Here is a 12,657-nt window from a genome sequence, read left to right as displayed (position 1 = left end):
GAGTTTGTGAAAGGGCATGTTGTTTTAAGTTGGTAAAGTCAGCAGGAAGTGGTGCTGCATATGGAGAAAGCCTTGGCTGTCATTGTTCCCAGTCATGGATGCTATGGTTGCAATTGCCCTTGGGCTGCAGCATGAGAACAAAATGAAGCAGAGGCAGAAAAGAAGAGAAGAGGACAAGCTCCTTTCAGAGTGGGGAGGAGGAGGAGAGGGGAGAAGGATTCTCAGCAGGAGGCCTTATCCACTTGGAGTCTTCTGGAGCACTTTTCTTACCTCCACCTAGGTCGGGAGCATTCTGTGCATCATCTGCGCTTTAGAAAACTCTCAGAATTCTGCCACTTTTTGAAACCAGACCTGGAGCCTCAGAGCTTTGTGAATATGGGCACTGCCACTGGCTGTGAAGGTGACTGTGGCCCCTGAATTTCTTCATATGGGATCCTTCCAGACTGAAACGGGCAGTTTACCTAACATCCCCAGTTCGCCTTCCACTGCTGCATTGGAGAGGTGACAGATGCCCTTTATACTGGGAGAGGGGACTTCATTGTGTTCTCTCTGAATAGAGAGAAATAGGCAGAGGGCACATGACTTTACTAGGATAGCAGATTTCCCCATGGGGCAGAATGCCATTGAATGCATACAGATGGCTTTGTGGACGCAGGTACCCAATGCAATGTACCACAACTGCGAAGGTTGGCACACCAAATTCATAGTTGGTGTGAGATCATGTTCAGTACATTGTGCTGGTGAATGACAGCTCTCCTGGTAGCCCTCCTGATGCTTTAATTCTGCACCAGTCCAATGTTCCCTCAATCTTTCAGACTTTGGGCTTCCTCTTTTTCTAGCTTTCTCCCCATTTAGAAAGTACCCTGTTGTATCCTTTTTAGGTCCAATGTGGATGACCCTGGATCTTGGGGGGAGATCCAGTTAGGGACCACTAATGTTTTGTTTAAAGTAGATGAAGTTTGAGATTCAAGACGCTCACTATGTGAATAAAGCCACAAGATTCCATGGGTTTTGAACAAACAAAAATAAACTTTACTATTTAAGTTCAGAAAGATAACACAATTTACAATATCTAGCTTATACTCTAACATTCAGGGTAAGTATGAGATGCACGTGAATTAACAGGCGAACTGTGGTTGGACACACCATACTAAACAATAAATGACAGGTGCAACCAACAACCCACCCAGACGTTTGTCACATTGTGAACCAATCAAACTCATGAAACGTCGCCTTTCTCGCGAGGGTTTCCAATCTCCGCATTTGAAGATCTTGCCTTTGAATTCTCTCCAATGGCCCCTCCCATTCGGGTAGCTTCAATAACGACCCACCTCGAAGGGCTTCACTCTTGCCTTCCAAGATTCTTTCCTCCTGGATCTCCGAGTACACTCAAGCTTCACCTGCCAAGCATAATTTCAGATCTTCAGCCGTACCAACTAGAACACCACTGCTCCAAAGAGGTATGTTTGCCCCAACAGCCTGCAGCATGGAGTTACCAACCTTCAGTTGACTTCTTGGATCTTCAGAGCTCCTCTTGTGCACACTCCGCTTAAAGTCTTCTCCCTGCAGCTCGCTTTTAAATTCAGAGCCTATTACCCTGCTCCTTTCTTATTACTTAACGGGACCTATTCTTGTCCCCTATCTTCATCCCTTACCTGGGGCTACCTTTTTAAGACCTTCTCCTTGCCCCCTCCCTGGTTTGGGACCGTCTCCATGTCTCCCTCCCATGTCCTGATCCCTGGAATGCACTCACTCCGCTGGCACTCCATATCCAGTCATTTGACCTGCCTCTTTGCATCGTTTTTTTTCTTTCCCCTTCTGCGCGCAGGGCTGGTCCCTGGTCTGAAGAACATATAAAAAAAATCGAACTGTGCATGTGCAGCCATTTCCCGCCTGGCGCATCTGTAAGTGGCCCAAGGTCTGTCAGGAACCTTCAAAGGTAAGTAAAGGTTTCTTAACATCCTACATTGAAACCCATTAACTACAGTTTTTTTCATTCATCTTATCTATCTGTTTGTAATGTTATACTTCTATCTACACTGCTTATAATGACGTCTATCTTGGTATCATTGGCAAATTTGGTATCTGGCTTTCTATCTTATTTAAGTGATTAATAAATACAGTGAATAGTTAAGGCTCCAACACAGATTGTTGTGGAACACTACTTATCACTTTCTGCTAAATAACATACCTGCCCACTATCCCTATTCTCTGTCTTCATCCACTCAGCCAGTTTCCAAACCAGGTCAACAAAATTTGCTTTCAATTCCACGGGCTTCAACTTCAGCTAACACTCTCTTGTGATGAATTTTATCAAACTTCTTCTGCAAGTCCTATAAATAACATCCATAGACATTTTAAAAACAAAAAGCTAAAAGCTACTGCGGATGCTGGAAATCCAAAACAAAAACAGAATTACCTGGAAAAACTCAGCAGGTCTGGCAGCATCGGCGGAGAAGAAATCAGTTAACGTTTCGAGCCTTCATGGCCCTTCGGCAGAACACTCGTCGGGTAGAGATTGCACCGCAGAAGCAAACTATTGATGAGTCTGGATTGCTTTAAGTTGAAACAAGTTTTTATCCAGGAATTAGAAGCATAGTCGTTTGCGTAGTACTTGACGCCAGTTCCTTGGCATTGGAGGTCGGCCCACTTTGAAAATTCAACCTCCCTCCAAGCCTCGTATCTATTAATGGGTTTGGACTTTCGGGTGTTAGCATTAGCCCATCCCATATCGATAGCGAGTTGCTCCAGGCCACCATCGTCATTCACCCCTATTGGACCTCCACTATCCGTAAGGGCTTCTTCGATCTCTCTGAGTACTTTGAGGTTCCTCAGGGATTCGATTGTTTGTTTATTATAGACATAGACATTTCCTTGTCTACTGGTTTTCAGATGACCTGCCTTTTACAAATTGATTCTGAATTTTAAGGGAGTAAAATCACTTACGGTTCATGAAAATGTCAAGTTGTTAAAGGAGTCAGGTTGTTGATGGAGTCTTGACAGCCATATGTGCTGTTGATGGCACTCTTCAATTATGGTAACCCTGCAGTGACTGCACAACCCACAGCCCTTGCCTGCTGGTTTCCGTTGTCCACGAGAAGCCAGAGAAATTCTTTAAACCTGGTAAACAGTCCATTTGTGATTTTAAAAACAAAACGTGTTGGAAAAACTCAGTAGGCTTGGCAGTTTCTGTGGAGAGGGAAACAGTTAATGTTTTGAGTCCAATATGTCTCTTCTTTGGAACCCATTTGTAACTTGCTTTTTGCAGGAACGCACTGCAGCCATATTGCACATGTCTTCAGCCTAAAATGTCTCTGTGGTCACTTTAACTTTCACAAGCAATGCAGTACCAGTTATGGGCTCCAATTCCTGTTGCAGCATTCTATAGGTATCTGATCTTGCCTGTTGTGGGAATGTCAGTCTTCTCATACTGCTGATTGATCTACCTGAACTTCAGTCTGGACCTCGAGTGCAAATGCAGGGTAAATCTGCCTGTGAGGTGTCATCCTCCATCCTGAATTCCTTGCAGGGCTGAGAGATACTCCCTAAAGTTCCGCAAACTGATGCTGTTTCTGTACCTGTGCCCCCTCTTTCGACAGCCAGTGGGGGTGGTAAATATCACAGTTACCCATCAGTAAAGCAAACACCTCTTAGTACTAACAGGATGGTTGACATGTCAAAAGTAGCACAATTTGAAAGTCTGATCATAAAAGTTCCTTCACCTCTCCAGAGAGACACCAATGGTCTGACTACTTGCAAATGAGTGTTCCATTGAATATTGTTGGAAATGTTTGTTTACAATCTCTAGCATGCAGTACAACTGGATGGGTCTGGCACTGAATGTTCACTGTGCCAAGGTGAATGAAAATACATTGGAATTCTGTTGAGTCACAGGATCTAGATTTACATACTTTAATGAGGCTGTCAACTGTTGTTGGCAGGACTTCAAGTCATTTATATTGAGGCCTTGATGAAAATAGCAGCAGGCAGATCAACAGCAGGAATGGGGCAGTAAGTTGAAAACTCAACTGCTAAAAGCAATGCTACTACATTCATGCCTGATAAGAAATTGAAAACTGGTCCTAATGTGCGGAACCTATGAATGTGAATTCAGTGATTTCTAATTGGTCTTATTATCTGTAAGATTCCATTTGAGGTCAATCCTGGACCAGAGAAATGGATTTAAAATGTTGAAAAATGTATTAGTAGCAGTTGAATATTTTTCATTAATCCAATGATTATGTACACGTAGCTTTTTCTTTCCTTCTGCAGAGTCTCTAGAAGATATAGCTCCCACAGTGGGTTTTTCAAGAATTGATCTAAAACAGGACAAGTTTGAAGTCACCATCTTTGATTTGGGAGGAGGGAAAAGAATCCGCGATATCTGGAAGAACTATTATGCTGAGTCCTTTGGTGTTATTTTTGTTGTGGACTCCAGCGATGTTGATCGAATAGAAGAAGCCAAAGATATTGTGGCAGGGGTCATTAGGCATCCTAGGATATCAGGGAAACCTGTGCTCGTGTAAGTATTGCCTCTGAACATAGAACAAAACATATTGTATATAGATCTATTATTTGTCTTATCCAACGTCAATATATGCATTAATAAAATGGTAAAAGTAATCTTCTATGCAACAATACCACAGGTCTTCTGTTAGTATAACTTTGAATGCCCAGTAGGTAAACATTTGGCCGGTGCTCACTCACCCATAAATGGTTGTAGGGTGCACAGGCTTGGATTATTATGATCAATCTGTTCTTAATACGGGTTCTTAAATCTGAAATGTAAAGAGGATCCTACAGAATATCTGGGATAGCATTACTGCAGAGAAAGTGAACTTTTCTACGATCATGACATCCTAACAAGCTAATTTGCTCTATCTGAGCCAATAGAAATCACTTTGTTGATAGACCGTCTCCTTTTGCAGTAGAACTTTACATATGCCAATGGGTTACAAGACTCTAATCTCTGACCATTCAGTCTTGACGTGATGGTGAGCTGCTCATGGACAAAAATACAAACGAAACTACCCCACCCCCAATCATCAGCGCAGCTCAAACATTTTCTCCTTTTAAAAAAAAAATAATTTATGCCCCAGCAAGTAAACACTAACAGATGAGAAATTTCCACTGTTTGGCAGAATTCTGACTTTTGGATCACAGAATTCTACCTTTTTTATTTCAAACCTCCACCTGGCTCCGGGAAGCCATCCATCAGTGCCCTTCTCTTTAATCTGCCACCAATTTGACTCACTTTTTGTGATTTAGGAGATGCAGAGGCCATGCCACCAGTAGCTGCTGCTCCCATGTACAGCCTACAGAGCACCTTCCTGCGCTGGGCTGTCTTTCTGGTGCTGCCTTTGCTGTCAGAGTTGCTGATGCAGGACAGCTGGAGCTTCTCGCCCAATCTGAGGCCCCGTTACTGATGGAGTGACTCAGCCCAAACCCAGTTGCTGCCCCGCCGCTTGGATTCAGGCTCCAGCCCCAGGAGGGAGGGAGATTCCAACCAGCCATGGCCTCGACCACATCCTGCCCTCTGCAGCACTATCTCTGGCTTGGCGTACCTAGAAGTGCCTGGTGATGGAAAAAGCTGCGCTCCCTGTCCTGCCAGGTTCTGAGCTCTTGGGCTGGGCTAAATCTCCTGGAGAGGCAGCTCCACCTTCCCCAGCAGTGCAGATCCAAGTGACACCGGCCGAGAACAAGTTGCAGCTGCCCACTGACAGCAGCAAGGAGGAGGAGCAGCGGCTGGAGGAGCTGCTGTTAAGGGGTGAGGAGATGTTGCTGAAGCAGCGTCAGGCCGGTGTGAGGGACAAGAGAGCAGGGCAGGTGAGGAGAGGAGCGGGGCTGAGGCATGATTGAGTGTGGGGATGGGGGAGAGAAGCTGATTATAATGTGTGTAGGTGGGGAGGGGGAGAGGGGCTTCACTGAGCCTTCTGACACTTAGGTAGATAGCAACCAAACTCTCCAGAGCACATGAAATATTTTTACAAAGTACTTGAAAAACAATGATTTTCATACTTTTTGATGTATGCTGATCTATAATACACAAACTTTAATAACATACCAAATGTTACTATGTTGCTTTATTGCCGTTTTGTTTTTGCTGGCATCTGAGGCCACATTAATTTTCAATAGTTTTTCTTGCCCATCCCTAATTGCCCTTGAGAAGATGGTGGTGAGTTAAGATGGGGTCACGTTGGAGTATAGTTTGTGAAGCACTGCCATTGTCTTTTACTTCGCTTCTAATGTACATAATCCAGCAAGGTTATGTTCTGTTAATATTGACTTCGTCCTGATTACATGCACTAACTGCAATGAATGTTGAAAAGCTGAGGTCACTTTGGTGATTTGTGATTGGACAACAGTCTTGATGGTTATAGAAGGTAAACAAAAGGCAAACTAATGTTTCTACCCATTTGAAGACTCATAATTCCACCCATTTGAAATGGCCTAGAAACATTCGCATTTTTCTACACATCATTAAAATTTTAAATGAAAACATGATTCTTTGTCATAAAAATATTTCAGACCTTTTTGTCTTTCGCAACTAGTTTTGGACCTTTTGTCCTTGGTCACCCTCACCCCTGCACTGAAGTCATTTTTAAGTTATTACAATGCTATGCATAACTACAGTTTCTCATTTATGGTATGTAATGTAGAGATACTTGTGATCTGAAGCAGGACAGAAAACTGTCACACCTGCCCCACCACCAGAGAACTAGTATGGTTTAATTCATATCATCTGGAATTGCTTTGTTCAAATTACTGGATAATTTGAATCATTATTAAGGCAAAAATCAATTGAATTTTCAAAGAGTAGACTGTCCATCATTGGCCCCACTTGTGGGACCAAAAAGGGATTTGCTGATTTTTTTTCTTTCTCTCAGGTGAACTATCCAGTACACGGTCAGAAAGTCTCTACAGAATTCATGCAGACAGTCCAGCTGTCTATACAATGTGGATTGGTCTACACCAAGCTTTTATTGACCATTCATTCACCTTGACTTTACCCACCTAGTGGTCTTGTCTCAGCGCAGCAATCTGATGGTGTCCCTTACCCTTCTTGCAGACTATCAGTTTATTGCCTTGTGTCCCACCTAATTTAGCATTTAACTTCCGTGTATCCACTCTGTAACCTGTTTGGCTCAAAGGATGTGGGCTGAATATGTGATTTGGTGCGGGATTTGCCTTCACACTGTGGACAACATCATAGGGACACCATAGAAAGTGTACTTGCATTTATTAGGAGCAGAAGGGAACATTATCTGTCACAGCAATGTTATTTCATTTCATTTCCAGTAGAGAATATCACATGCAAAATACCTGAAAGCATATAATGTTCATTTCTAGCTTAACATTTTTAAACCTCTCCATATTACAGTGAGTAGCAATTATATATTCTCGGTGGGGGAAATGTTTAAGGTGAAGGAATCCCTTTTAGTATCTGACTCCAGTTTAGCTGCCTATGAATAATTTTCATTATCATTTAGGATTTTAAAGGCCTTTGTCAATAATTTGAAATGAAACCTACTGTGTACTCTATATTACTAAGAGGAAAATGTATTTGTCAGACATTATGTAGGTATGGAATCTGTCTCAGCATCGTTAGTATGCCTGATGAGATTGCTGCTTTGAATTTTGAGATCAGACATCCACTGTTGTACGTATTCTACCAGCTACCAGTCAGTAGGTGGTGCTGCAGTATATAAGTAAATCCATAACAGGAGTTCAGTATCTGTACAATGCAATCAATTTGATATAGAATAGGAAATTATGGGCCAGATTTTGCCCCGAAAATAAAAATGAGATTAATGGTGCTTGAGTTGAGGGACAGATTCACAGTTAGATGAGGATATTGAAAGGTTGTGATGTGAGTTTCCCCACTGCTCCCTTAGCTTTGCAAAAGTGTCATTTCATCATCTGTTTCACCATTGAAATGGATTGAATGGTGTGAGGTTGCTGTATTTGAGTACAAGATATGAATTAAACTGTCCACAGAAAGTTAAGTCTTGTTATTTAAAGTGTAAATACCTTTTTAACAATGTGATAAATATTGTTTACTGCAAATCAACCTCTCTGATAATGAAAATTGATTATTACAAGTGTAGAGTTTTTTTTTTATTCATTCATGGGATGTGGGTGTTGCTGGCAAGAGCAGCATTAATTGCTTTTCCCTAGTTGACTGAGAAGGTGGTGGTGAGCTGCTCTCTTGAACTGCTGCAGTCCATGTGGTTTTTTTTATTCGTTCATGGGATGTGGGTGTCGCTGGCTAGGCCAACATTTATTGCCCATCCCTAATTGCCCTTGAGAAGATGGTGATGAGCTGCCTTCTTGACCTGCTGCAGTCCATGTACACCTACAGTCCTGTTAGGGAGGGAGTTCCAGGATCTTGACCCAGTGACAGTGAAGGAACGGCGATATGTTTCCAAGTCAGGATGGTGTGCCTTGGAGGGGAGCTTGCAGATATTGTTTCTGTGCTTCTGCTGCCCTTGTGATCTCCACTGCCTAGAAGGACAAGTTCAGCCGAAGACAGGTTTTCAGATTTTCCAGATCCTTTAGGTTTTTAAACGTAAAATTTTAACTTAAGCATCTTTATTTTCTCAATCCAATCGCTATTCTCTTCTGTTTTTCGTTCTTGACTTGATTTGACATTGAATTTACCCCTTCTAATTTACACTTCCTTCTCAGTTTTGTTTCACAGTCCTGCAATCTGGTTGGTTAAGGAGATACAGGTTGCTTGCCCTATTCCCTCAGATCTCAGACACCTGGTTCCCTTGCTGTGATGTTATCAGTTCACACTTCCAACAACTTGCCAGGCTAAACATTTAAAAACCTAATCATCCAAGGACAAGTCTGAATAACAGCAAACACTGTTAGATGTTCTGCTACTGCAAATTATGGCCCATGGTCTTTCTAGTAGATGTGTTCATGTGGAATAAATTTATGATGGTTATTGTAAGAATTCAAGAACATACAAAAATACAGATTAATTATGTGACTGTCTGAATGAAAACAGTTGCAATATTGTTTCAACTTTTTGTTTAAGTAATTTTTGGTATGTTGTTGAAAATCTTGGAGTAAGCAGCCCAGCTTATTATTAAGGGGGTAGGGTTAAATTTTGATCTGGACCTGTGAACGCTTGGTTGAGATTGCAGCATTTGCCACCTTCTCAAGTCAACTAGGGAAAAACAATAAATGCCATTCTTGCCGTGAATGCCCACATCTCAAGAATTATTTAATACTTTAAAGTGATTCCCAGCACACATGCACCCTTCTCAACCACAATTCTTCCAGCTGCTCCCTCCAACACACTAACCCCAGATTCCCCTGTTCTGTTTGCTCCCAATCCTGTTTTGTGTTCCTCAGTTGAAAGTAAAACAGGCAGTTGATCTGATTACATCAGTTTCCTGACCAGTGGATTAGGTTAGAATTACCACCCCATCTGAATGTCAGAATCAAGTATTACCAGGTGATGTATAGCATAGCCAGGTGCAGAGTAAAGCTCTCTGAGCTATGCCTCAATCTCAGAATAGCATGCTCTATTGTGCCAGTGTGGCATTTTGCCATTTCCCAAATCAGCCATCATATGGTCTCTCTGAGTTAGATTGCCAATTAGTGTCAAATAGGGCAGTTTTATGTTGTTAGTCCTGGCTCATTAGTAGCTGGTTTGTGAGTTTTGTGCCAAAACTCCTTTTACCTAACAACTCTGCGACAGTTGAATTTGAATCAGGCACCAGAGGTGAAAGATGGCAAAGGTCATTGTGGCACCCAGTTCCTTTATGATACAATTTTATTTTATTTTGTCTTTGAGCAATCTGTGTTATTAAATAATGGTTAAGATTCAGACATTTCAGACTCATCATAAAACAATATAGTTACTAGTGAAATGTGTGTTCCTTGTCTTGGTCGGGAGCATATTGGTGAGGTGGTGTAGGAACATAAGAAATAGAAGCAGGAGGAGGCTATTTGGTCCTTCAAATCTGCTGTGCCATTCATTGAGATCATGACTCATCTTCTACCTCAATTTTGCCTTCCCATCAATCCCCAACTTCCCTTCTTATCCAAAAAAATATAGATCTCTCTCTCATGAATGTCCTCAGTGACTGAGCATCCACAACTCTCTGGGTTAGAGAATTCCAAAGATTCTCAACTCTTTTGAAGAACTTTTTCTTTATCTCAGTTCTAAATGGATGACCCCTTATCATAGAACTGTGACCACCCCCCCTAGTTCCAGAATCCCCAGCCAGAGTAAACATCCTCCTAGCTCCTACCCTGTCAGCCCTTTAAGAATTTTATAAGTTTCAATGAGATTACCCCCCATCTTCTAAACTCTAGGGAATATAGGCCCAGTCTACCCAATCACTCCTCAGGACAATCCTCTCATCTCAGGAATCAGTCCAGTGAACCTTTGTTGCACTCCCTTCAAGGCAAGTATATCCTACCTTGAGTAAGGAGACAAAACTGTTCACTGGATATTTCACTAAGGCCCCATATAATTGTAGTAAGGCTCCTTTACTTTTGTCCTCCAATCCCTTTATAACAAAAGCTAACACATCATTTGCTTTCCTAATTCCTGATTTGTGTACAAGGATACCCAGACCTCTCTGAACAACATTTTCCAATCTCTCACCATTTTAGAAAGTATTCTGCTTTTTTTATTTTTTCTTGCCCATTTGCCTAACCTGTATATCCCTTTGCAGCCTCTTTGCACACTCCATTATACTTTCTTATCTAATGTTGTATGGTCAGCAAACTTGCATGTTTGACATTCAGTTCTCTCATCTATGTCATTGATAGAAATTAGGTCTCAGCGATTTAGAATCACTGATCCTTGCTATACCCCACTAGTTACATCCTGCCAACCTGAAAATGATCCGTTTATTCTTACTCTCTTTTTTTGTCCGTTAATCATTCCTCAGTTTTTTTTTATTTGTTCATGGGATGTGGGCATTGCTGGCTAGGCCAGCATTTATTGACCATATCTAATTGCCCTTGAGAGGTGGTGAGATGCCTTCCTGAACCCGCTGCAGTCCATGTTTTGTAGGTGCTGTGCTGTTAGGAAGGGAGTTCCACGATTTTGACTCAGCAACAGTGATCGTTCCAAGTCGGAACTTGTGGCTTAGAGGGGAAACTGAAGGTGGTGGTGTTCCCATGCATCTGCTGCTCTTGTCCTTTTAAGTGGTAGAGTTTGCAGGTTTTGAAAGTGCTTTTGAAGAAGCCTTGGTGAAATGCTGCAGTGCATCTTGTAGATGGCACACACTGCTGCCACTGTACATTGGTGGTAGAGGGAGTGAATGTTGAAGATGGTGGATGGGGAGCCAATTAGTAGGACTGTTTTGGATGATGTTGAGCTTCTTGAGTGCTGTTGGAGCTACACTCATCGTGACAAGTGGAGAGTATTCTATCACAGTCCTAACTTGTGCCTTGTAAATGGTGGACAGGCTTTGGGGAGTCAGGAGGTGAGTTAGGCCCTGGAAATTTGTCAGCTTTTCATGTTATTAATTTTTCCACTATTATTTCTTTACGAGTACTTATGAGTTCCTCATTCTGCTAGACTCTTGGCACTACTTTTTCAGGGATTATTTTGTCTTCTACCATGGAGATAGATAGAAAGGATTTGTTTAATGTCTTTGCCATTCCCTTATCTTCAATTATAATTTCTCCTGTCTCTTTCTGAGGGACCCACATTTACTTTCACTAATCTCTTTTATGCATACCTTTAGAAGATTTTACAATCTGTTTTTATATCTCTTTCTTATTTACTCTCATACTCCCTTTTCTCTTTATCATCATTTGCTGAATTCTAAAATTCTCCTAATCTTCAGTCTTGCTACATTTTCTGACAACATTATAAGCCTCTTCCCTCAATCCAATACCACCTGTCACTTCCCTTGTTAGTCACGGTTGTACACTTTTTCTCTGAGGTTTTTATTTGTTAAGGGGACGTGTACTTGTTACAAATCATGAATTACAGAATCACAGAATTGTTACGGTGCAGAAGGAGGCCATTCAGCCCATCATGTCTGCATTGGCTCTCCAAATGAGCATAATGGCTTAGTGCCATTCTCCTGCTTTTTCCCCATACCCTTGCACATTGTTTCTATTCAAATAATCATCAAAATAATATTGCCCTCTTGAATGCCTCGATTGAACCTGCATCCACCACACTTCCAGGCAGTGCATTCCAGACTCGAACCACTCACCTGTGGAAAAAGTTTTTTCACACATCATATTTGCTTCTTTTGCAAATCACTTTAAATCTGTGCCCTCTTATTCTCGATCCCTTGACGAGCGGGAAGTGTTCCTCCCTATCTAATCTATCCAGCCCCCTCATGATTTTGAACACCTCTATCAAATCTCCTCTTAGTCTTCTCCTCTCCAAGAACAGTCCCAACCTCTCCAATCTATCCTTATCACTGAAGTTTCTCATCCCTAGAACCATTCTTGTAAACTTCTTCTACACTCTCTCCAATGTGATCACATCCTTCCTATAGTGTGGCGCCCAGGACTGTATACAATATTCCAACTGAGGTCTAACTAGTGTCTTATATAAGCTCAGCATAACCTCCCTGCTCTTGTACTCTATGCCCCTATTAATAAAGCCCAGTATACTGTATGCTTTATTAACTGCTCTCTCCACCTACCACCTTCAATGAA

General features: G+C 41.9%; 1 protein-coding gene across 2 annotated transcripts in view; it reads left to right on the top strand.

Annotated features, from left to right (window-relative positions):
* The window catches only part of arl13b (ADP-ribosylation factor-like 13b), an 89,755-nt gene that overhangs the window by 24,528 nt on the left and 52,570 nt on the right, over window positions 1-12,657 (top strand). For both annotated transcript variants that reach the window (XM_078559789.1, XM_078559790.1), the window contains one exon: window positions 4,273-4,522. In XM_078559789.1, coding sequence (XP_078415915.1) covers window positions 4,273-4,522 — 250 coding nt within the window. The remainder of the gene's footprint in view (window positions 1-4,272; window positions 4,523-12,657) is intronic.

Source organism: Cetorhinus maximus, chromosome 16, assembly GCF_964194155.1.
Source record: "Cetorhinus maximus chromosome 16, sCetMax3.hap1.1, whole genome shotgun sequence".
In the NCBI taxonomy this organism is placed as follows: Eukaryota; Metazoa; Chordata; class Chondrichthyes; order Lamniformes; family Cetorhinidae; genus Cetorhinus; species Cetorhinus maximus.
This window is presented reverse-complemented; position numbering and strand designations above follow the sequence as displayed.